The sequence below is a fragment of the Sminthopsis crassicaudata genome, chromosome 3 (assembly GCF_048593235.1).
Source record: "Sminthopsis crassicaudata isolate SCR6 chromosome 3, ASM4859323v1, whole genome shotgun sequence".
NCBI lineage: Eukaryota > Metazoa > Chordata > Mammalia > Dasyuromorphia > Dasyuridae > Sminthopsis > Sminthopsis crassicaudata.
Genome location: NC_133619.1, coordinates 147,137,407 through 147,162,167, shown reverse-complemented (window position 1 = coordinate 147,162,167; position 24,761 = coordinate 147,137,407). Strand labels below are relative to the sequence as shown.

The following is a 24,761-nucleotide window of genomic DNA, read 5'->3' as shown; positions in this document are numbered from 1 at the left end:
GACTACAAAGGAAGTTCCCTTCTTTTGAGACCAGTATCTTTCTAATGACAATAGCAGATACAGGCAAGGCAATTGGAATTGGGGTTGGGCAAGGAAACAGGTGTTATTGTTGGGGTTCCAACCATGTCTTAATGCTGAGAGAATAAGAGAATCACTGCTCTAATGTAATGACATTTATAGCCAAAGAGGCAAGAGGATTAGATTGAGACAATTATTGCATGTATTTTAATGTCTACTCAGAATCTACTTTCCACAGAATAGACTGTTTATATTCTCTTTGATATGAGTATAATAACCTCTTAATCCCAAGAGCTTTAGAGAACTGATGATTCTTCCTTCCATGATGTCTTTTAAATCACTGATAATTACAAATTGCTACACCTTATAACTTTGAGTCAATAATTTTTTTTAAAAAAACTCATACATTTATAGATTTGTAACAGAACTGCCTAAAGTGATTTAGCATGAGATTATGGAAAGATTAAAATTCTAGATTTAACACTTAATTAGCTAGTGACCCCAAGCCTCAGTTCATTCATGTGTAAAATGGGGAAAATACTTATATTACCCACCTTATTGATTGTTGGGAGGAAAGATTTAGTATTGTATGAATGTAATATTAACACTCAATATTTATTAAGAAATAAAATATGCTTAAGATTGAAATTTTAATAAGCAGTTTTGGTCTAATGTTTACTTTAAAATATTTTCAAAGACTGCTGTTTAAAAAATATGTCTTTTAGGGGCATGAAAAAGTTGATATTGGATGCACATGGTGGGTAGGAAAGGTAATTTAAAGCCATTTTTGTGTTATGTCTACAATTTGAAAATCTTACTAGTTTTATGATTTTTTTATCATTATTGCTAAAAATCTGGTGTATTGGTATTTGAAAAGTATCAGATTTTAATGTAATATGGACATTTAAAACTTCACTGATGAGATTTTACATAGCTATTAAATTGCTTAGGTATTATTTGTTACTAGATTATAAGCTCTCTGAGGGTAGACATTATGTTCTTTTTTCCTCTTTGCATACCCAATACCTAGAATGGGGCACTGAATATCATAGACATGTAATACTTTTGCCTTGAAATGAATTGCTTTTAGAAATATAATTTATCTTGATCTATTTCAGTTTTTGAGTGAGAATAGTTGGTTTCTTAAGTTTTCCAATGTTTTAATTTTATTAAGAGAAACAAAAACATGTCTGCTTTCCTTTTTTTCAAATGGAAAGAATTAAATTGTTTTTACAATTCTAATTTTATTCTTTAAATCAATTTCATTCTTATATACTACATATACTGAATGAATGTCATTTTCTTTAATTTAATTTTATGAAAATTAAAAAAATAAACTTGGTTTGCCTCTAAAAACTAGATAGGGAGCTAACAAAAGAGAAAAAGAAGTAACAGCAGGCTCTTTGTTTATGTTTTCAAAATCAAAGTATAGACATAACCATATAAGCCAAGTTGAATAAATAAATGGACTTTGTCCTTTTTAAAACAATTGGTTCTTGATTTTTTTTTTTTAAATAATAGGTTAGACTGAATTCAAACCTATTGTCACAAGGATAGCATACCAACATAGCCAAGGTGAATTGAAGGACTGAGACAATTTCCTAGTTAATTCAGTTACAAAAATGAGCTGCTGCTGAAAACTTGAATTTTATGTGCTCAATAATCAAGATGGAATCCACCAGATAATTCACCAGGTAATTGCTTGACTTGCCAATCCCCTTTGGCTGCTGTGGCAAAGCTTTTTTGTTGTTGTTAGACCTTCATTAAAAGAGATACTGAGCATTAATTGTATCAGGAACAGATGCAAACAATTTAAACTTACTACTTTCACCCTATATAGGGATATTAACTAAAATGCTAAAGTAATTCATAACTGATGTAAGCATTACTCTAAATTTCTACTCAAGATGTTGTTCAAACACTTTATGATCTTTTTTTAATCTGTTAGCTTTCCATTAATATAACTGGTAAAGCTGTAGTATTAATAAGAAAAATTAAATAGATACCAATTGTAATAATAATACTATTTGTAGTTAATAATATTATTTGTAGAAATCAGGATATAAAATAATTTGGAAGCATTGCCTTGAAATGATGAGCTTTTAATTTTAATTTCTGGTAGCAACAATTTATTTTTAGCTGAATTAAGAATAGTTTTAATCTGATCTTTATATGGGTAGACAGACAGCATTTATGATTGAAGCCTGCTGAAACTTAGTCCCATGTATTAAATGGCACCATGAGATAGGGTCTATTTGCAAAGGACTATAACTTTCTGAAGTGATGGGGAAAATCCCCCATAATATCTGGTAGACATATTGTTTATAGGGGCCTATTCCAAGGTCTTTTAATCTGAAAATTTAATGGAAGCAAAAGTTATAATGAAGTTTCACTATATCATAATTGAATAAATAGCCATTTAAAAAGAAGAACAGAAGCAAATGAATAAGAAATGTGCTATTTTAATTATATCTATTGAAGAATGAGGAGCTTAATCTCCAAATTAATATTTCAGAAGAGCTATGATGTAGAAAATTTGGTCACTGAATGGGTGGATTGATAAGCATACGTTTTCTTGAATGATCTAATTTGCAACCTAAAAAAATGATCTCATTACTTTTCAAAATTCTTATTAAAAGCAAGGCTAAGCTCAATCACTAAGCAAGATAAGATATAAGAGATAAAATGTGACTTTCACAGCCAACTTTTTTGAAATCACATGATACCTTCCCATGAGGGTATATACCAAAGATTCAAGATATCCAACAGCCCACTTTTACTTACCAGCCTATCCAAACTTGTGCCAGCAGCTGTTGTTGGCCTTTCCTCAGGATTGTATGGCCTAAAGCGGGTATTAAAATTTTCAGGCGCTGAACGGGATGACCTCAGAGCAGGAGCAGGCTTGGGCTGGCCACATCCCTGAAAGACCTGGAAGAATCATTGTAAAATCAACACATAAACAAAATTTGACCACAGAATATCCTCCTTTGAAACCCTCATTTCTGGATTTGCTGAGTTCAGACATGGCAACTATCAACTGCTCAGCAGGATAGTAATGGGACAGACATTCTTTGTTTCCCCAATAGTTATTAGGTCTGACCTTCTCAAAATTATTACCTAACTTCCTGGATATTGCCTATATGGTAATCATGAAATGAAACCTAATTTTGTTTTGTTTTGAATAAACATAATTTTGCTCTTGCTACATGACTACTAAAAGGATCTATAATTCCTGGCAATTCTTGCTTAAAAACTCCTTAAAAACCATCAGATGTTTTCCAGGAAGGCATCTAAGGCACACAATTAGTTAAATGATTTGCCCAGGTTCCCAGCTACTAAATGTTAGAGATGGAAGTTGAAAGAGGCTTTCCTAATTTCAAGCCCACTGACCATATTGTTTTTGCCAGGTACTTCTGCTATGGTTCATGACTGTTAAAAACATATTTTGATGCTGGTTTAATTCAAGATAATGTGGGAAAAGAAGTCATTATTATATTGTGATGTAAAATCTTGATTAAGAATCAAGAAATAATAATTCTCATGAAAACTCATGGACATCTCTATTTCAGGTATATTTTGAGATTGTATTTTATATTGGAGGATTTAGGGCTAGAAAGGACTTTAGAGACCATGTTGTCCAATAGGATCAAAGGCTTAGGGCTGGAGGTATCTTTAAGACCTTCTAGTCAACCTCTATCATTTTTATAATTTAGATAATTGAGGTCTTAAGAATATAAGAGATTACATTTTACAAATAAAGAGGATTAATTCCAGATTCTCTGACTCCACCTTTAGAGGTGTTTTTCTCTTCCATGTTTCTCCAGAGGAGATGAATCTATTCCTATATATTTTCCTACAAAAACATTAACTTGATTTATGTAAGTCAATTCATAACTTACATATATAATTTAAAATCACTTCTAATTTTTCATCTGATCTCTACAATTTGCCTCAAAAATGTATCTCATGAAAGCAAATGATATGATTTTACTGAAGTGCCAAGGGAGCTATAGTCTTCTTGAGGGTCATGCTTGATGATAAATCTGCTCTCGTGGCACAATTTTGTTTGGCTCTGTAATAATAATAATTCCTATTTTGCTGTCTTTAAGAGACCAGTGTTCTGCTGAGTATAAGCACTTTGTCTTGACATTCCTTGGGACTGGTTTAACACAATATTGATTATTCTTCCCTCATACTATTTCTAAAGTTGATTGGTATAAACTAGTGTGGTAAAGATAGTGGGTTCTATTCCCACTAGTGCCTAAATCATTTCCCAGTGGCAAGGTAGGTGCTGATGGAAAGCATTAATATTTTTTAGGCCTCCAGAGCACTATTAAATATATGATTTCAGATTGCTACCAAAATGACAATTGACATTTTTGTATAAAGCTCTAGCTTGAGCAATTTAATTGGCCTTTCTAGGAGTTCACTAAATCAGACCATAAATTAGAGAACTGAAGGAGTTTGGGAAAAATCTGGATCACAGAGTTACCATGAAGTCAAAAGAACATGAAACACCCTGCAGAACCTTAGTGCTCTCACAAAGACTTTATCATAGTATAGAATATTTCTACTTATTTTCACTTTTTTTCTTTGCTTCTCTTAAGTATGGTCTTAGATATGAGCATAAATTATGTTTTTATAGTAATCTTTCTCAATTTGTAGGGTAATAATACTATATTTAGTATCCACAATTTAAGTTTTAGTAGTCATTAAGTTAATAGTTAGCTGGGCAGCTAGCTAGAACAGTGGATAGAGCATCAGATGTAGAGTCAGGATAACCTGAATTCAAATTTGGCCTCAGACACTTATTAGCTGTGGGACCCTAGGCAAGTTATTTAATCCTGTTTGCCTTAATTTCCTCTTCTGTAAAATAAACTGGAGAAGGAAATGGAAAAACCACTGCAGAATCTTTGCAGAGAAAACCCCAAATAGCATCACAGAGAGTTGGACATGATTGAAACAACTCAACAACAACAAAAATAGTTAGCAGGATGACAAAATGGATAGAATACAAACCTTGGAATCAAGAAGACCTGAATTTGCATCCTGTCTCAGATACTCCCTAGCTGTGTGACCCAAGGCAAATCAGTTAACTTCTCTTTGCCTCAGTTTCTTCATCTGTAAAATGAAGATAATATTAACTCCTACCTCATAGGGCTGTCGTAAGGATCAACTTGTGTTTGAAATGCCAACTTTTCAAATTTTTGAAGACCATGATCTTATCTATTACCTAGGTTACGTATATATATAATTTTTGCTTTTGTTTTCCCCAATAGACTGTGAGCTCCTTGAGAGCAGAGACTGTCTTACTTTTTTTTTTTTTTTTTTTTTTTTTTTTTTTACCTCTATCCTTAAAGCAGTGCTTTGTACATTATAAGTACCCAATAAATGCTTTATTCAACTCTACCTTTTGTTGGGAAAGGATAAACAATCCTAAGTGTAAGAGAGGGAGGGGATCAAGGGTGAGCAAATCATTAACTCTGTATCTCCAGTATTCTTTTAAAAATGGATGCAAAACTGCCTATTCCCTGCTTTCCTTTAAAGGCAAGGTGAAAGACAATTTAGAAAAGCATTTGAACCTTCCATTGAAGAACGGTTATAGGAGTAAGAGAGAATTATGATACTTGTCACCTAACCTGCCTCCCAAGGCTTGTTGATTTCAGAAAGAGATCTATCTATCTCACTAGTCCCCTATCACATGAGGATTACCAAGATAATGTCTATAAAGTGTGTTGCCATTCTGAGATTAAGGGAGACACCATTAAAGTAGAAGTGCTAAGTGACAATTTTATAGTTTTAGAAGGTAGGTGGTGATAAGGAACTGACATTTTTAAAACAGGTACTCTGTCTTCTAGTTTCTAATTACAATTCTTTTTTCCCTTTCCTTCCAGAACAATTACAATATTCTTTACACATTTTGCTTACAATAAACTCAGAAAGTCTTTGTTCCTTTTTTCTTTACTGAGATATACAAAGCTTTCCCTTACTTTATGTCCCTTTGTCTTCTTTATCTTTTTAATTGTCTTCTTAGTCTGATTACTTACATTCTCACAGAAGTCATTGCTGGCATCTTGAGAAATCTTGACTACAGATAAATCCTCTTTTTAGTCCGGAAGGATTCTTTTTTATCTTATCACTTTCTACCAAGTGGGTTCTTATTCTGGTGGGAAAGATGATTCTATCACTACTACATCATTTAGGAAACAAAAAAAATTGAACTCTGATCTTTTATCTTAAATTGAGGAGGCTTTTAAATTTTGTCTAGTCGGTGTTTAAGCTCTAGGAGTCACTGCCTTCTTTTATTTATTGGGTGTTTAAGTGGTCTCTCAAAAGATTACTGAATTACCTATTTTTCTGATGGCCATTTGGCTCAATATCTATCATATATGTCCTTCCTCCATTGGATTCCATCACAATGTTTTCTCATGATTCTCTTCCTACTTAGTCTGTGATCCACCTATCAATCAATGAGTATTTAAGCACCTATTATGTGCAATCACTGTATTAGGGTTAAAAAAAATCAATCCCTACTATTAAGGAACTTCCAGGTTATAGGGGAGAAAACATTTATACATATAAGTATGGATATAATATATATGAAGTGAATACAATGTAATTTGAGGAGGGGAAGACACTAGCATTTTATAGATAAGTAAAGTCCGTTTTTTAAAAATTATGCCTTGTTTTTGTTATTTGTTAAGTTATTTTTCAGTTGTATCCAATTCTCCATGACCTCATTTGGTGTTTTCTTGGCAAAGATACTGGAATTTCTTTCTCTAACTCATTTTACAGATAAAGAACTGAGGCAAACAAGGTTGAGTGACTTGCCCAGCATCACACAGCTAGTAAGTATCTGGGGCTAGATTTGAACTCTTGAAAATGAGTCTTCCTGACTCCAGGCCTAGCACTCTATCCACTGTGCCCCCCAGCTGCCCTTTTTTTTTTTTTTTTTTTTTTTCAAAACCTTAATTTCTTTCTCACTATTTCTCACCCTCCTTTTTGAGTGAACAATTTCATTATAACAAAGATTTTTTAATGGGAAAAAAAAAAAGGAAAAAAGGAAGAAGAACAACATCAAGCAAAACACTGAAAACATATGTAATATTCCATAACTGTGGACCTTGTCTGTAAAGGAGTGGGGTTTAGGGAGCTATCTTCTCATATATCTTTTTTGAGACATTCTTTATTCTTTGTTCTTCTGCAATGTTCAACTTCAATTTTTTTTTTCTAATTGTATTTTTTGTATTGTTGTTTTTGTGTATGTTATTTTATTGGCTCTGCTTGATTCACTCTGCATCAATTCATGGAAGTCTTTCCATACCTCTCTGCATTCATCATATTTGTTGTTTGTCATAAGTCAACACTAATTCATTTCATTCAGATGCCACAATTTGTTTAGTCATTTCTCACAGGGGCATCTTCTTTGCTTCCAGTTCTTTGCTACTATAAAAAGTGTTGCTCTAAATATTTTGGTTGAGAGCAGGGATTCTCTTCTCATTGACTTCTTAAAGGTATATGTCTCATAGTGGAATCTCCGGGTCAAAGGGTACAGACATTTTAGTCCCCTTTTTGCATAATTCCAAATTACTTTCCAAGTAGTTGTACTGATTTAAACAAGAAACTTCCTATCTATCTTTACAGTTTTGTCTCACTGTCTTCACTTTCATGTCCTCCATTTCCCAGCTAAATCAGACTGTGTATTTCCCTCTATTTGTATTGTCTTTTGTTTGTACCTGTCTTTCTATCTATGCAATTATGTTGTGTTCCCATAACTGAAATAAATTTATATTCACAACTGTATCTGTTGAAATTTCTCCTGGTATTGCAGGTTCAGTTCTGGTAACATTAAACTGTCTGGTTGAAATGAGAGTAGGGATTGTTTCATTCCCTGTATTTTTAATACCACTTCATTTAGTGCTTTGTATGTGTCATGCAATTAATATGTGCTTAGTGATTGACCTCTCTAGTTGAAAGTGATAACTCTTTCTAACTTCTCATAGTGTTTTGTCTGAACATTTCCTTTCATTCAGCATGATTTGCCCTATTGAACAACTTGTATATGTTTGTCTTATCTTTTGAAATTTGATTTCAAATTCTTTCTGGGTAGAGTCTGTGTCTTGTAAATCTGTGTATCCTGGCATCTAGCACATTGCCTTGCATATAATAGACAATTTTTAATTTTAGGTTTCAAAGTAAAATTTATTATGAGATTACTGTATACACTATTGTTAATCATTTTCAGTGATGATGGAAAGCCACTAACATTTGTGAGAGGCTCTATTGTAGAGGAAAAAAAAGTAATAACTAGAAATCCAAAAATGAGTTCTGTTTTCTTCTGGTTACTAGATGTGTGGCCTTAAGACATTGTTCCTTTCTATTCCTCATTTTCATTATCTGCAAATAGGTTAGCCATCTGTCCTAGTTGCCTTACAGGGTTGATGTCTGGACAATAACACCCACAATAACAAGAAGTTTATATAATGCTCACAAAAACCTAGGTAGTACTAGACAATCAAATTAGATTATAAATGTGAATGAACTACAGAAAATCTACAGGTTATATGACTATAAATTATTGCTAATATAGTGATTGAATTGACTAATGATCAAATAAGCTGTAAAATGAGCTGTAAAAGAAAAAGGAAACTATTCGAGTATTATTGGATTTCAGGCAACTAACAGGTTTTTAGTTAGATAAGTAGAACTGGTTAGGTGGCAGGATTTAAAAAACCCCTTTGACATTTCCCAGTTCTGGTTAACTCACCCAATTCAAGCTAAACCAAACAATTTTGTTAGAATAATAATCAAGGCAAGAATCATGTTTCCTTTATGATCAATTTTTCTTGGCATTAAGAGCTGATCAGAAGAAATGGTACACATATCAAGAACAGGCATATAGAGTGGTTTTTTGTTGTTATTGTTCATTCATGTCTATCTGTGACTCCATTTGGCAAAGATATTGGAGTGTTTTGTCATTTCCTTCTCCAGATTATTTTACAGATGAAGAAATTGAGACAAATTGGGTTAAGTGACTTGACCAGGGTCACAAAGTTAGGAAGTGTCTGAGACTTTATTTGAACTCAGGTCTTTTTGACTCTAAACCTGGCCCTCTATCCACCATTCCATCTAGTTACCCTAAAGTGGCTAGACACTAGAATCAAAAGATTGACTTAATCATAGGATCTCTTGTAGGTTTACATCTTGGCTCTTAGTTGTGTGATTTAGCTTCTCTAAATGTCTGTATTTTAAGAGGAGGATATTGAACTAGATGACCTGTGGTGATCAAAAAGTAATTCTAACTGGAAACTGAGTGGATGCCTATCAGACAGGGAATGGCTGAATAAGTTATGGTACATGAATGTTATGGAATATTATTGTTCTATAAGAAACAATCAGCAGGATGATTTCAGAAAGGCCTGGAGAGACGTATATGAACTGATGCTAAGTGAAGTGTAGAACCAAGGGAACATTGTACACAGCAACAAGATAATGTGATGATCTGGCTCTCTTCAACAATAAGATGATTCAAACCAGTTCCAATTGTTCAGTGAAAAAAGAGAGTTATCTACACCCAAAGAGAGGACTATGGGAAATAAGTGTACAACAACATAGCATTGTTACTCTTTCTGTTATTGTTTGCTTGCATTTTTTGTTTTCCTTCTCAGGTTTTTTTTCTTTCTAGATCCTATTTTCCTTGTGCAGCAAGATAACTGTATAAATATGCATACATATATTGGATTTAACATATATTTCAACTCTTTAATATGTATTGTTAACCTGTTAACATGTTAACATGTAACATTCCATCTAGGGGAGGGGGTGGGGGGAAGGAGGGGAAAATTTGGAACAGAAGGTTTTGCAAGGATCAATGTTGAAAAAATTACCCCTGCATATGTTTTATAAATAATAAAGCTATAATAAATAAATAAATTTAAAATTATATATGTATATTATACACATATGTAAAGATTATGTGATGATCAAATGTGATGGACTTGATTCTTTTCAACAATGAAGTGATTCAGGCCAGTTTCAATAGACTTGTGATGAAGAGAGACATCCGCATCCAGAGAGAGAACTATAGGGAATATGGATCACAATATAGTATTTTCATCTTTTTTGTTGTTGTTTGCTTGCTTGTTTTTTTCTATATAATTTTTCCCTTTTTGACTTGATTTTTCTTGTGCAGCATGATAAATGTGGAAATAGGCTTAGAATAATTGCACTTTTTAATTTTGGATTGCTTGGAGTCTGGAGAAGGGGGAGGGAGAAAGATTTGAAAAACAAGATTTTACAAAGGTGAATATTGAGAACTATATTTGCATGTATTTTGACAAATAAAAAGCTATTGTTATTTTTAAAAAGTGATCCTAAACAGAAATCTTCAATTGTATAATAGGTAGAAATTGTAATTATTTGTTACCAGAGTGACAATTTGGAGCAGAATAAGATAGAAGCCTGCTGGTATCTCTGTTTTCAGCAAAAAGGCTAACAAGCAATGATAAGTACTAGTGACTACTTATTAGCTTAATTTTTCAAGGAATAGGACTATAGGACTATACTATATATATTATACACTATAACATATAGTATCTAATATAGAGGATACAGTATATCATAATAGTATAATACTGTTTTAGTATATCATAAGAGATAGCTAGGTAGCACAGTGAGTAGAGCACTGGTCTCAGGAAGGCCTGAATTCAGATCCAGTCTCAAATATGTGATATCTGAGTAATCTTGGGCAAGTCACTTAAAAAGGTTTTCGTCTCAGTTTTTTCATCTGTAAAATGGGGATAACAATAATGTTTATCTTCCAATCTTGTTGTGAGGACAGAATGAGATAATATGTCTAAAGGACCTGGAAAACTTTAAGGAACCATTTAAATGCCAGCTTTTATTGTCATATTTTACCACAGAGATGATCACTGCAAGATGGTATGGTAAAATGAACAGTAAATTTAGTATCAGAATAATGGAAATTATCTAGATTCTGGTTTTACTACTGGTGTGACCATGGGCCAGTCATTTTGACCTCAGTTTTCCTAATCTGTAAAATTAGGGCTTGGAGTAGATGACTTTTAAGGGTTCTTCTAGCTCTAAAAGTCTTACAATCCTAAATGGGAAAATGCCTACACTTAATTTGCACATCAACCAATATGTTTTTTTCAATGGTTTTAGCTTCTCACTTCATTAAAGTCAATAAACTTTAAAACTCTGTTTTTCAGATTCACTTGAATCATTTAAGATTCAAGTGATTAGATGAGAGTGGTGATGGGTGATCTTTAATGCCAGAGATGCTGAAGCTAGTAGATCACTTGAGTGTGGGAATTCTCAGTTGCAGTTTAGTAAAACTAAATATGACATAAATGTGTTGAGTTCCCAGGAGTGAAGGGGTAGAGTAGTCACAAGGTTGACTAAGGAGAGGCGACCCATCCAGGTTAGAAACTGAACAGGTCAACATTCCCATGCTGATCAATATTGTGATTAAGCCTTGAGTGGCCAATGTTCTCCCAGTTTGGGCAAGACAAAAAGATCCAGTCTCCAAAAAAAGAGGTGAATTTTTCAAGATCCATTTTAAGAATTGCTCAGTTTCATGCTAATAATCAGCTAATCATATTCTAAGAAAACATTTCTAAGTATAGTATGAAGCATTTTAAAAGTATCATGTCATCTTAACTTGTATCTACTTCTTTCTGTTAACTCCACCATGTTCATATTAGGCATTTATTCTTTCATTTCTGATTATTTGAATTGGCAATTTTCCACAAGATTTGGTCTTGGGAAAGTGACTTCAGAATTTCATCCTTCTGTCCCAGGAATTGGCCTCCCTGCTTCACTCCCTCCTTTCCCATAATGAAATGGATGTGAAGAGGTCTGATTCATGCTTTTATATCCTTAAGGTTTGATTACAATGGCTTCTTGGCCAAGATTCCTGGCAAAGTCATTTGAAGTCCCCCTGTGAGTTCAAATTTTTGCTGAGAGAATTCTGACATACTAAATATAGTCAAGTCATCAGTTCTTGTTTTGGCTCCTCTTCATTGACTTTAATTCTAGAAAGCTAGCTACTGCATCAGTTTTGAGGTTTCTAAAATTTGTGCATAATGCCTACATAAACCTAGTTCCAGGGTATCTGTAAGTTCCTTAATATATTTCCTGAGCTCTTCACTTTAGTAAAAATAGACTCTTTCTATTTCCTGGAGAAAATAATTCTTCCTTGAAGGTTTCTGCATTTCTCTGCCAGCACAGAGCCTGGACATTTCCTCCCAAGTGGTGGGCCGAGGGCACTTGCATTTAACTTCTCCAGGCTTACTTTGAGGATTGTGAAAAGAAAAGACACCTTGATTCTGGAGCTAATTAAGACATACTTTCATGTGATCTTTGATTAGTAGATTTTTCAACAATGAAGGGGACTTACTCTAAAGACCACAAAGATCAAAAACTGATAGACTAACACTTGGAAGTTCTAGAAAGGTCAAATGATTTGCCCAGGTCAGTCAGTTGATAAATATTTATTAAGTACCTACTAAGTGTCAGACATGATGCTAAGTGCAGGGATACAAATAAATGTGAAGGAGTCTCTGCCCTTGAATAGCTCACAATTTAATAAAGGAAGCAGCACAATTTTAAAAAGGGGTTGGGCAGAAGAACTTGGTGCTGAGGTTTCCAGATGGGAAATTATGTTCTGAACTTTTTCTTTAAGTAGAATATCTGGGAGGAGCTCTCTGTTTTCCAATTGGAAAAAGAAATTAAAAAAAACAAACAAACAAACTCTTGAAACATAAATGTGTATGTATATACACACCCATATACACATAACACACACACACACACACACACACACACACACACACACACACATATATATATATATATATATATATATATATATATATATATATATATATATATATATATATATATATAGAGAGAGAGAGAGAGAGAGAGAGAGAGAGAGAGAGAGATGTGAATAGAATTAGGAGATCAGTATATACAATAACAACATTGTAATACAAACAACTTGGAAACTAATAAAAATAATGACCAATCATAATTTCAGAAACCTAAAGATGGAGAATAAGGCATACATATTTTGGTTGTAGCCAAAATGGGAATTTGTTTTGCTTAACTGTATTTATGTATGTATGTATGTATGTACCTATCTCTCTATCTCTATCTCTATGTGTGTATATACACATATGTTTCAAAAGCTTTATTTTTTTATTACTCTTCTAATTGGAGAAAGGCAGAAGAGAGAGAGAAAATGCTGCTTATTAATTAAAAATTGGAAATGATTTTTAGTTTTCTATAGTCTTGGCTCACTCACTACCTTTTATACTACATGAAAACTTGTAGTATACTCTCTCAGCTACTACTGTCTCCTTTGCAAATTTCCTTGTATTAATTTGTGTCTATTTTTATGCATCTAAATATGTGTACATTATCTCTCAGAGAGAAATGTAAGTTCCTTGAGAGACCTTGCTTCATATTTTACTGAAAAATTGAGACCACTCAAAAGAGTTTCCTCTTCTTCCTTCCTCTTTATTTTGCATTATTTAGATTCCTTCTGCAATAGTCACATGAAGTGGTAGATTTTCTCCTTGTCCAGGCAAATGCCTTGACAGGAACAAATGATCCTACTTAAGAAATACTTGCTGATCAACTTTTGACTTCATATCTCTGGTACCCAGGGCTCAATGATTGGCATTTAATAGGGTCTAAATAAATGCTTGTTGATTGATTAATAGATTCAGGAGTTTGGAAAGATGATTACATTTAGAAGGCATGATTTTTTTTAAGAATTATAAATTCATAGCATAATATGGTTCACCATTTTTAGTACTTAATTTCACACTTAATTTCTACTTATGGATAGGTTCAATTGAATTTGAAATTCTTTAAAATTCTTTTCATTTACTCTAAAACTAAACTCATTTGAGTGATGAGCTCCAAAGGAAGGTTTCGTGAAAGTCTCAATGTTGGAGATTTTCAATTTGGTTCATTTCAATTCAGCAGACATATATTAAACACCTAATCTCTGATCTTGAAGAACTCACATTTTACTGGAGGTGGGGAGAAGATACAAAATATAAGAGAAATCAATAAATATAATTTGAGGAAGGAAAAGAATTAGTAGCTAAAAAAAACCAAACAAACAAACAAACAAAAAACAAAACAGGAAAGGCTTCATATAGCATCTTAGCTAACCCTTGAAGGAAAATAAGAATTCAAAGCAGCAAAGATGAACATTCTAGTCATGGGGATTGGGCACAGCCTGTGTATAGAACAAGAGATGGAATTTCATGTCCAGGGAACTAGCATGTAGATTATTTTGGCTGAATTGGAGAAAAAAAAAGCACAGAAAGTTGGACCATGAATAGATTGTGCAGAGTTTTACATTCTAAGCTGAGAAATTCATATTTTTACTTAGGAGCAATAGGGAGTTGCCTAAGATTATATGCCAATAAGAAAAGTTGTTTTGGCACCTCTGTGGAAATGGAGTGAAGGGAAAAGAGAGAGGAATTAGGGAAATCACTTAGAAAGTAATTGCAATATTTTGGGAGGTAGAGGATAAAGCCTGGGCTTAAACTCTGTCATTAAAAGAAAAAAATCACATGCATTTTCAGAAATAAATATTTCTTGACCATTCTTTTTGACATTTTACAACAAAGCCATCAGGTTAGTTTGGAATCTAGGAACTGAAATCTTGGAATATAAATATTGTGTGATTTTTTTTACAAGAAAGAAGTAGAAAGAGTTCATTTACACATGCTAACAAAAAGGAAATGAAATACAGAAAATTCTTGCAAATGTATGGCCAACTTCCAGTTGTCTGATCAAATGGTGTAAATGACTAGTTGACAATGAGAATATGAATTTTTGGATTTGAATGAACTAAAGAAAGGTCTTTCACAGCTGAAATGTTTAGAAACTTATTTTCTATAAAATTTACAGGAAAAATGAAAATTAAATTATTATATCATGACTAAAATGGAAATATTTTAAAAGTGATTGTATATCAAATTGTTTGCTGTCTTGGGGAAAGGGAAAGGAAGGAAAGGAAGGGAAAAAATTGCAACTCAAAATCTTACAAACATGAGTGTTGAAAACTGTCTTTACAGGTAACTGGAAAAAATAAAATATTAAGTGAAAAAATTAAAAATCATGCTGATTTATTTATTTTATAGTAACAAAGTAAGATGGATTGGTTCATTCATTATTAAGACCTCCCAGATCTTTCTTTCAATGAAAAAATAGTTCATTTAGTACATTGCTTGCAAGGATAACACCAAAACTCTACAATTAACACATGGAATTTACTATTCCTTCTTAGTCATAGCTTTCTGAAGGTTATATTCAAAATACCTTTGAATACTGTTTTGGCATCTCATATGTCACATGGAATGTTCTCTTTGCTGGTTTTTTTCACCATAACATCTATATATTATCTATACGTCATATATGACCTATATCATGTATAAGTCAGAGGAGAAGGATTAAATAAGGGAAGCATGTGAGAAACAACCCATTTTATTCCAATAGTAAAAACTAATTTATATTTTGCCACTGGAACCAGATGGCTCTGGAGGAGAAAGTGAGGCTGGGGACTTTACATAGCTCTCCTTTACTTTAATACACTTCATTTGCATATCAGAGATCATGATCTCTCTGATGTCATAAACATCTTTGAGAGTGAAAGAGAAACAACAGGAATTTATTACAGGCACAAGCAATGTTACTTTGGGTGAGATATAAGCCTAGAGTCACCTGATTTGGCTGAATTCCTCTTATTACATCAAATAGATTTTCTCTATGGTCAAGGTTGGGCACAACTTTGAAACTCTGCAATTCTGTGTTACTAAGGCCTTTTATCTAGCTAGACAAAGATTTGTTAGAGATAGGTTAAAAAAAAACAATTCTGCATTAGCAACCATACACATCATTTTTCAGTTAAATTTCAGCTTTATTCCAGGGTTTGTTTATTTATTTATTTTTATTTTTGTTTTTGAGCACTGGAATTCCCTTCAATTTCCTACTTTCCTATTTTGAAATCATCTCCATAATCAAATGGAAACTCTCTGCTGAAGAGAAAGTGTCTCTTGTTGGAAGAACCCAAAGGTTAATCTCTATCAACTTTTAACCCCCATGCCCCCTTTTCTGTAACATGGACCCCTTGGGCAATTTGATGAAGCATAAGGATTGCTTCTCAGAATAATGTTTTTTAATGCTTAAAATAAAATACATAGGATTACAAAGGAAACCAATCACATTGAAATAAAGCTAAAATTTCTTTTTTATGTTAATCAATCCCAGATTAAGCCCTCTGATCTAAATGATATACCAAGAAACCTGTATATTTGGTGAAGAAATATTCTGGTTTTGGAATTTTATGTCCTTGTGGTTTTGTTTCTGTAGTACATCTTAGAAATGAAGCTCAAGAACTGTCTGGAAAAAATTAAGCACCTGAAAGCTATCATACTTTTCTGTAATAGGCTCTTCCCTTGTCTGTAATAAGCATTAATTGAATGGGTAGTTTCAGTTGGAATTTAATAAGTCTTTGTCCTTAATTTAGATTATATCTGACAAACCAATCTTTCCCTGGATTAGCCTTGAAATTATTCCTAATATAGTTAAATTATATTTAGTGAGATAAGTTTCATCTTCCTGATAGGAGAGGAAGGAACTAATCAACAGGTCTGAAATATCTAGGCTTTTGCAAATCACAGGCTCAGAATCGAGGGGTCTGATTTATTGCTCTTGAAAAGGACTTCAATTCCTTCAAGAATTCCAACAAGCCTCTAAAATATTTAGTTCCCCAGACTAGGTTGGGTAACAAAAATTGGAGAATAAAGATAGCAGTTCTTCAAACAGCAAGATCAATATGAAGACAGAGGACTGCATGGGTGTGGTTGAAATGACTGCTTCATGGTAACAGATGAAGAATTTGTGTTTCTTCTAAACACATAAACACCCCTCTCCCCCATACATTTCAGCAATGATCTATCCACATTGTGTCCTTATGGGTGACTGATAGCAGTGATAAAGTAGATATCTAACGGTTTATAAAGCACTAGGAGATTTTCAATTAAAAATGGTGGAGGCAGCTAGGTAGCACCAGCCCTGGAGTCAAGAGAACCTAAATTAAAATTCAGTCTCAGACACTTGTAACTGTGTGAGTCTGGGCAAGTCATTTAACCTTAATTGCCTCAAAAAAAGATACAATTAAGGTTAAACAGGAGTTCTTACTCATTTCTAGATTTGGAAGCATTCTCAGGTGCCATTTAATCCAATTTCTTCATTTTTACCTGAGACTTTGGGAGAGCAGGTATTTTATCCAAGATCACACAGGTATTTAGTTTCAGACTTTAGATTAAGACCCAGGTCTTGAGACTTCAGCTTTAATACTTTTCCCATTATATCACTAATAGAGATAATATTTTTCATATATATTATGCTTTCAGGTTTAAATGATTACACACACACACACACACACACACACACACACACACACACAATTTTTTATGATCCTTAGAACAACCCTGAAAGTAGATAATGCAGATAGTTTTGGTTTGTTCTGGACCTATATTTCATTTTATAGGGAACTCCAAAGGAAAAACTTCTTTCTACCAAAGTAGATTTGCCTTCTTTGCAAATTCATAGTCATTGGTAGCTGTCTGGGGAACTATGAGGTTAAATGACTAGCCCAGAATCATGTAAGCCAGAGGTGGTATTTGAACCCCAGTCTCCTAAATTACCCAGACTTCTCTCTATACCATTTATGATGATACTTCTCAAGTATATTTTCTATGATTTTATAGATAAGGAAACAGGTGCAGAGAGGTTAATTTAACCCAAATTGCATAATAAATGGCACAATGGGAATTAGTACAGGTCTAATTCCAAATCTATTGCTCTGTCCATAGCACTGTGCTGTCTCGAGTTAATGAATTGCTTTTCAACTTGGGAAAAAAAGTGTTTAAAGTCATATAGAAATTCTATACATAGAGAGGTAAAAGTTTGAACTTTACATTAATGTATGGCATTACGATAATGTCATACTGTTATTATAATAATATAATCATAATGTTATGATAAATCTTAAATAACAAAAGTTGACTAGAGGATATAAAAATGGGCTAGGTACTTATTACATTTTCACAAGTGTCCTTTTCAATCATTTCAGCATTTATTAGAACTTATAATCAAGTATTTTCAGGGAAAGAAAAGGGACCTGGAACTTGAATTTAACATATTGCTACCTATTAACATATCTGACAATAGGTCAAGGATAAAGTGAATAATGATGGCTAAAATAGGTCTGTCACTTACCTGGAAGTGACTTCTCTCCTATGAACTCCTACAGCATTTTTTCTTACTTTTCTTAGTGATTTTCATATCCTACCTGGTTTCAGAGTCATTTGTATATATACTTTCATTTCTCCTTTTGGATTATATGCTCTGTGATAGTCTTCTTTGTGTTTTCCTGTGGTTCCCAGACCAATTTCTTGATGCAAATAGGATGCTTAGTAAATATTTTAGGAATGAATGAATAAATAAATACACCTGTAGATTTAATTTATTCATGTAATTGGTAAGGAGCTGGAGCTGATTTATCTGTCCATTTCATTTAATATGATGGCAACTCTGTGTGTGTGTGTGTATGTGTATGTGTGTGTGTTTCTGTATCTCTGTGTTTTTCTCTCTCTATCTCTGTCCCTCTGACCCTTTCTCCTTATCTCTGTTTTCTCTATCTCTCTTTTTCTATTTGTCTCTCCCTTTGTTTGTTTTTGTCTCTGTCTGTTTCCTCTTTGTCTTTCTGTTTCTGTCTCTGTCTATCTGTCTCTATCTCTCCCTCTTAATTTAATACTGGGAAGGGACAGAGATACACAGGATCTGAAATCTGAAACTGGAGAATTTGGGCAGGATTAAATGAATGCCTTCAACTAACCTGTTAGATGTGAGGGGACAACTGTAACCTTATGTAAAAATTAATAAAACTGGAACCATTTGTATATTTCTATGTTTATTCAATGTAGGTGTGGCATTTTAATTCACTATTTTTCCAGAATGAAGTTTGAGTAGTTATTTTCTTTGCAACTTTTTCAATAAAATGGTGAAATGTCCACATTCCAGGGAAGTGCTACAATCATAGTTTCCAACAGGAAATTTCAAATCACATCCTGGAACCAAAGTCACCATAATTTGTAAATTCTGCAATTCCCTGAATGCCTCTATCATTCCTAATTATTAAAGAGCTTCTGGCTTCACCTAAGGCTTGACTAATAGAAGTTAATGATGTTGTGCTGAAATCTAAAGTCAGACTATACTAAATTGGTTGAGGATATTTATTGATCCTTAGTAAGAATTCATTTAAATCAGGGGGCAGCTAGGTTGTTCAGTGGATAGAGTACAAGCCCTGAAGTCAGGAGGATCTGAATTCAAATGGTCTCAGGCACCTAACACTTCTTAGTTGTGTGACCCTAGGCAAGTAATTTAACCCCAATTGCCTCAGCAAAAAAAAAAATCATTTAAACCTAAAAGAAGAAAGAGAGAGAGAGAGAGAGAGAGAGAGAGAGAGAGAGAGAGAGAGAGAGAGAGAGAGAGAGAGAGAGAGACTATATTTATCTACAAAATAAAATTTTGATTTAATATAATAATCAGTATCAAATCATAGTTTATATAAGGAGTATATTTAAATATTTTTAAAAAGGAGTACATTAAAACAAATATAAGGAGTACATTTACAAAATTAAAGGGCATTTCCAATCTCTATATAGAATATTTCTGTGATTTAGATAAAAGTTTGTTTTTTTTTCTCAAAATAGGTTTTTATCTTATCAAATGAGTAGAAAGTTGAGGGTGACTTACTACATTCAGTTGGGAGGTAAACCATCATGTTTAATTCTTTTAAAAAATTATGCTTGGTGATCATATAAGCAACAAATGAAGAAAAAGAACATAATTCTGAATTATTGATTTCTGCAGAATAATAAAATATAAAATTCAGGGTTATAAACCTTAGAACAAAAAAAATCACTATGTGTTGAATTTTGAATTTTAATAACAGAGTTTCTTAAATATGAAATTTTAGTGTTTTGCACAGTGCCTCGCATAAAGTAAGAGTAAATTTTTTTTTGTTTTTTGATTATTTTATTCTTGGATGAACAGCTAGTAAAAAAATAAGGGTAATAGATCTTGGTATACTAAAGGCAGGATGACCTATAACACTCAATCGGGTTGAACAGGTTTTTCTCTGTTGAACTAAGTAGAGGCTATTTAAGCTGGGTTCATGTAGACTTTTTCTTCTGTTCTAACCCCCATATTCCATTAGTCACTCTAGACCCCCTCCTCAAATGACTGAACCAGATGCAGTTGGCCTTGGGATATAGGCACACATCTTTGTACCTGTATGTTGGTGTCTTAAGATTATTTGAATAAGATTAAATGCCTTTCTTTTCAAAATTAGGGACAGAGACTTTAAAATGGCACTACCTGTTGGAGATGAATTTTTGGTGTGAATGATACCAGTCAACATAAATGATTGACAAAGAAACTCATTCCATATTTTAATTCTGGGAATGTGGTAGAGCCTTAGTGGGGGAAGGAAATTGTTAACAAACGTGGAAAAGGGGTCCTGAAAGAGGAAACTGGGGACATTTCATAAGCTTTGTAAATTCCCTACACTTGGCCCTACTTATCTACAACTGGGTGGAGACAAATAGGAGTTGTGCCCTGAGTCGATTTTATTTCTTCTCCCATTTAGCTGCCAACTCCTGCTTCATATTATGTGTTCAGAGGTTTGGTTTTGTTTAGTTTAGTTTTATATGGCTGATTTTGTATAAAGAAGCCTTGTTCCCACAAGCTCTATTAAATGAGGTACACCTGTAGTCACAACCCGAACCTTAGCAGGGATGTTTAATTATTTACACTTAACATGAGGCATCTCTGCCCAGATCTCCCAGCTGAAGACATAATTAGAAGTTACTGGAGAGAGAAATAGGGTAAGCATGTGGAGACATTTCTGATACAAAAAAAAAAAAAAAAAAAAAAAAAACCTTAGCTCTGCCAAAACTCCTCACAACTGTGAAACATTAGTCAACACACTTTGGCTTTCTGAAACTTTCTAGCAGCCAATAATTTTCTTCATGATTGAGTGGTTGTGAACTAAAAGATTACTACTCATCTCGATGCCTTTTTGTTGGGAGTTTTTATTAATTTTCAGTTGGACAGGAAAAAACTGACAAAGTAATAACATTTACAATGATTGGCTCTTAGATTGCAGTCCTACCAATTTATTTTGTTTTTAAGTTATAGTACATAAGTAACTGACCTTTGCTGATACTTGCATACTGTTTTCTTGCATGTTCATGATGGCTTCAGAAATCTTGACGTCGATAGGATCCATTACTGATTCGATGTTGAATGGCCCCTCTAGCCTCTCTGCTACCAAAAGCATGGCATCTGTCAAAACACAAAATAACAAGCTCTTAAGGAATAGGAATATTACCTTCCAGCTGAGTGAGGATGTTAAGTTTACCAAGCATCTTTCTCATAGTAGCCCTCTGGAATAGGAGAGTAGGAAAGGTATTCTTCTTATCTTACAGGTAGGAAAGCCAAAGAAAAATATTTGAGGTCAAATAGCTAGTAAGAAACATAATAAGGACTTGAACTTTGTCCATTCTCTCCAAAACCCCATCTCCTTTCTCTATACCAAGCTGATATATCTTTTAGCTCTGGCTAAACAGTGTCAAGACAACTGACTGAAAAAAAGTAAACCTCATTCACATTCTCACTGGGTAGCTAAATAGAATAGTGGATAGACTGCTGGGCCTGAAGTCAGGGAGACTTGAATTAAAATCTAGCCTCAGCCATTTTTCTTGGGCAAGTCACTTAATCCCAGTCTACCTTGGTCCTTTTATCTGTATAGTGAGATGAATAAGCTAATATTTATAAAAACTAATAGCTGTTTTGTTAATTTTAAAGTGTTATAAAAATGTTAGCTACTATTCATATTTGTTTCCTGGTTTCAGATAGTCCAAAAAACTACTCAACTCCCTCCCCCAAAACAACTAACCCTGACATTGTGCAACTGAACTTAAGTTAAAGCAACTTTGAAAAATAATTCGGCTAAATTGCTTTGTGTTTACAGATACCACCTTTCTGGCTCTCTGCTCCCTAAATGGACAACATGAAAAAGACAAATAGAAATGAGGAATAGTGTGGAACTGTGGTTAGAGGCCAATGTAATCAAGATAATTTTGGTTCAAATCCTGTTTCTGACATACTGAGTCTCTGGGTAAATAACTGGGTAAGTTATTTAACCTCTTAGTGCCCCAAGTCACTGTCTAAAACTATAAAAAGCTGCAGATCCCCTTTCATAGAAAATGTTTCCATACCTGAAGTTCCCTACAATGTTGAACTAGTTTTTGTAAAGTTGAAACTTTATTCAACTTACATTGTTGATCAAGATCAGGTGTCCTGAGGCAGTGTGATATTCTGAGTAGAATACTGAACTTGATTTAGGAAGACTTGACTGTCCAATAACCAGAGCTGAAACCACTTAGCTTTCCCTTTGGGTCTCAAGTATAGATAGATGTAAAGACCCATCAGCATCAAGTTGCACTTTAACCTAGTTGTCTTGTCCTCGTAGACTACTAGTAGAATCACAAAAATCACTGGAACTAAGTTCATGGACCATTATTACCAATTGTTCCATCCCATATCTAGGAATTAAATTCCTTGCCCTATTCTCTGGGCAATTTTATTTCAGTGCCTCTGGGACTGGAACCACCTTGTTCTTATGAGTCTTTTCAGGGACTTTTGCACTTTTCCTCAAATCATCATCATCTTCTCATTGGGTCCCTACCAACATATGCTAATACAGTTACCTGCTCTCCAGAAAAAAAAAAATCTATATATTGACATACTTTAAAGTTTAATTTTAATTATTAACATTTTCTCTACCACTTTCTATTCTAGAAAGCAACAAAACAAAAAAGCAATCTCTGACTTTTAGCATTTGCTGATTCCTGAATGTAAACACTTAGAGTGAAAGTTTAACCATTGGCTCAGCCAAAAGGTTTGGAGCTGGCTCCAATGAGTTCTTGCTGAGAGATCTCCCTGATGTTAATTGTCTGCCTGAACTTCTTCCAGGAACTGCTCATCATATTACTTGAACTCTTGTGTTTTGTCCCTTTGCTATAGAACCTACTTCATGTCTATCGCTGCTGTACAAAAAAGAATAGGACTTTGAAATAGTGTAAAATTTGCCTGTTAAGGAAATCCAAAATGCAGGCGGATAAAATTAGAGGGATTGGGAATTCTATGTAGTGGTTCATAGTCATCTCCCAGAGTTCTTTTGCTGGGTGTAGCTGGTTCATCATGTCTATCTCTGGACTTCCATAAGGGCAAATGCCTAATTATTACCTAGGGCAAATGCCTAAATATTTACCTATTGCATCTAATGCTCTACTCTACTTGCCTGTCCATACACCTCTCTCCAAGATGAAACCTTCTAAACACCAGCTCTGCTGAGGCATATCTGAATAGCTTCCAGATTCTGCTCGATCCATCTGGTGACATACCACATTTGTGTTAGGGGAGACATGAGGAGGTACTAGTGTAATGAAAAGAGCCCTGGACTGGAAGTCAGAGAATTTGGCTAGCTATATAAATTTGGACAAACCTCTGAGCCTCAGGCTCTTAGTTTGTCTATTTATCTGTAAAACTGAAGGGTTGCACTGGCTCTCAAAGGTTTCTTATATATCTACTATTAAATGCCTCTTGAAAATTAATGGAAAAGAAAACACTATACTAAGAGCTAAGGATATAAATACTAATTACAGATAGTTCCTGTTCTTTAACAATTTATATTTTAATAGGAGATTAAAACATATAGAAATAGTAGCTAGGGATGGGCATATTATTTGGGGTAATTAATTAATTTGAGGATGCTAAGCAGAGCTAAAGGGGAGTTGATTAACAGAGAAAATTCAGTCAAACTGAGACCTGTTGAAAACTTGCTAAAAGGCCAAGTTCTCTCAAAATCCAGGGCTATCTCTAATTGTCTTGATGTATATCTTGCTATTGGTTTCAATGGCTCTGGAGGGGAAAGTAAGGCAAAAATGATCTTGCCCAGCCCTCCCTCACTCAAATCCAATTCACTTGCATGTCATGGCATCACCTCCCTGAAGTCATGGTCCTCCTCTACAAGAACAAAGGGTAAACAATAACTCTTCCAAAAGCAACAGTAACATTTATTAGAATTAAAAGCCAGGCAGAGGGTGGGAAATTCTTGTAAGCAGTGGTGAGAAAATTCTCACAAATGGTGGGAGGTAAGAGCATAGTGACAATCAGTACATCTGTTACTGAAAATCAGTCCATGTCCCATCTTTGCCACGTGCAATAGGTTGCTGACCCCTTCACTAGACTCTCAGCTTGTGGACACCAAAGATCTCGATCTATTAAAATGCTAATGCTCTTTAGTACATACTGTTAAGCACTGTCATGAGATGTAGTTCATAGGAGTATGAAGAGATCTAATTTGGTTTTCATCACATGTGGTGTTTTGACATGTACAAGCAAGGCACATTATTAAACAACCTTCCACAGCTGTTGAGAGGCACAGAATAGTTTGACATGAAGCAATCTGAGATAAGTGGCTTCTTTGGAAAGATTTTATATTTAGAGGCAGCTAGGTAGCGCAGTGGATAGAAGATTGGGCTCACAATCAGGAAGAT

At 33.9% G+C, this 24,761-nt stretch overlaps 1 protein-coding gene across 1 annotated transcript in view; it reads right to left on the bottom strand.

The window, feature by feature from the left end:
- Positions 1-24,761, bottom strand: part of GPC6 (glypican 6) — a 1,235,068-nt gene that overhangs the window by 122,707 nt on the left and 1,087,600 nt on the right. Inside the window, exons 5-6 of the mRNA XM_074299354.1 lie at positions 21,353-21,483; positions 2,803-2,946 (exon numbers count right to left, since the gene is read on the bottom strand). Coding sequence (XP_074155455.1) covers positions 2,803-2,946; positions 21,353-21,483 — 275 coding nt within the window. The remainder of the gene's footprint in view (positions 1-2,802; positions 2,947-21,352; positions 21,484-24,761) is intronic.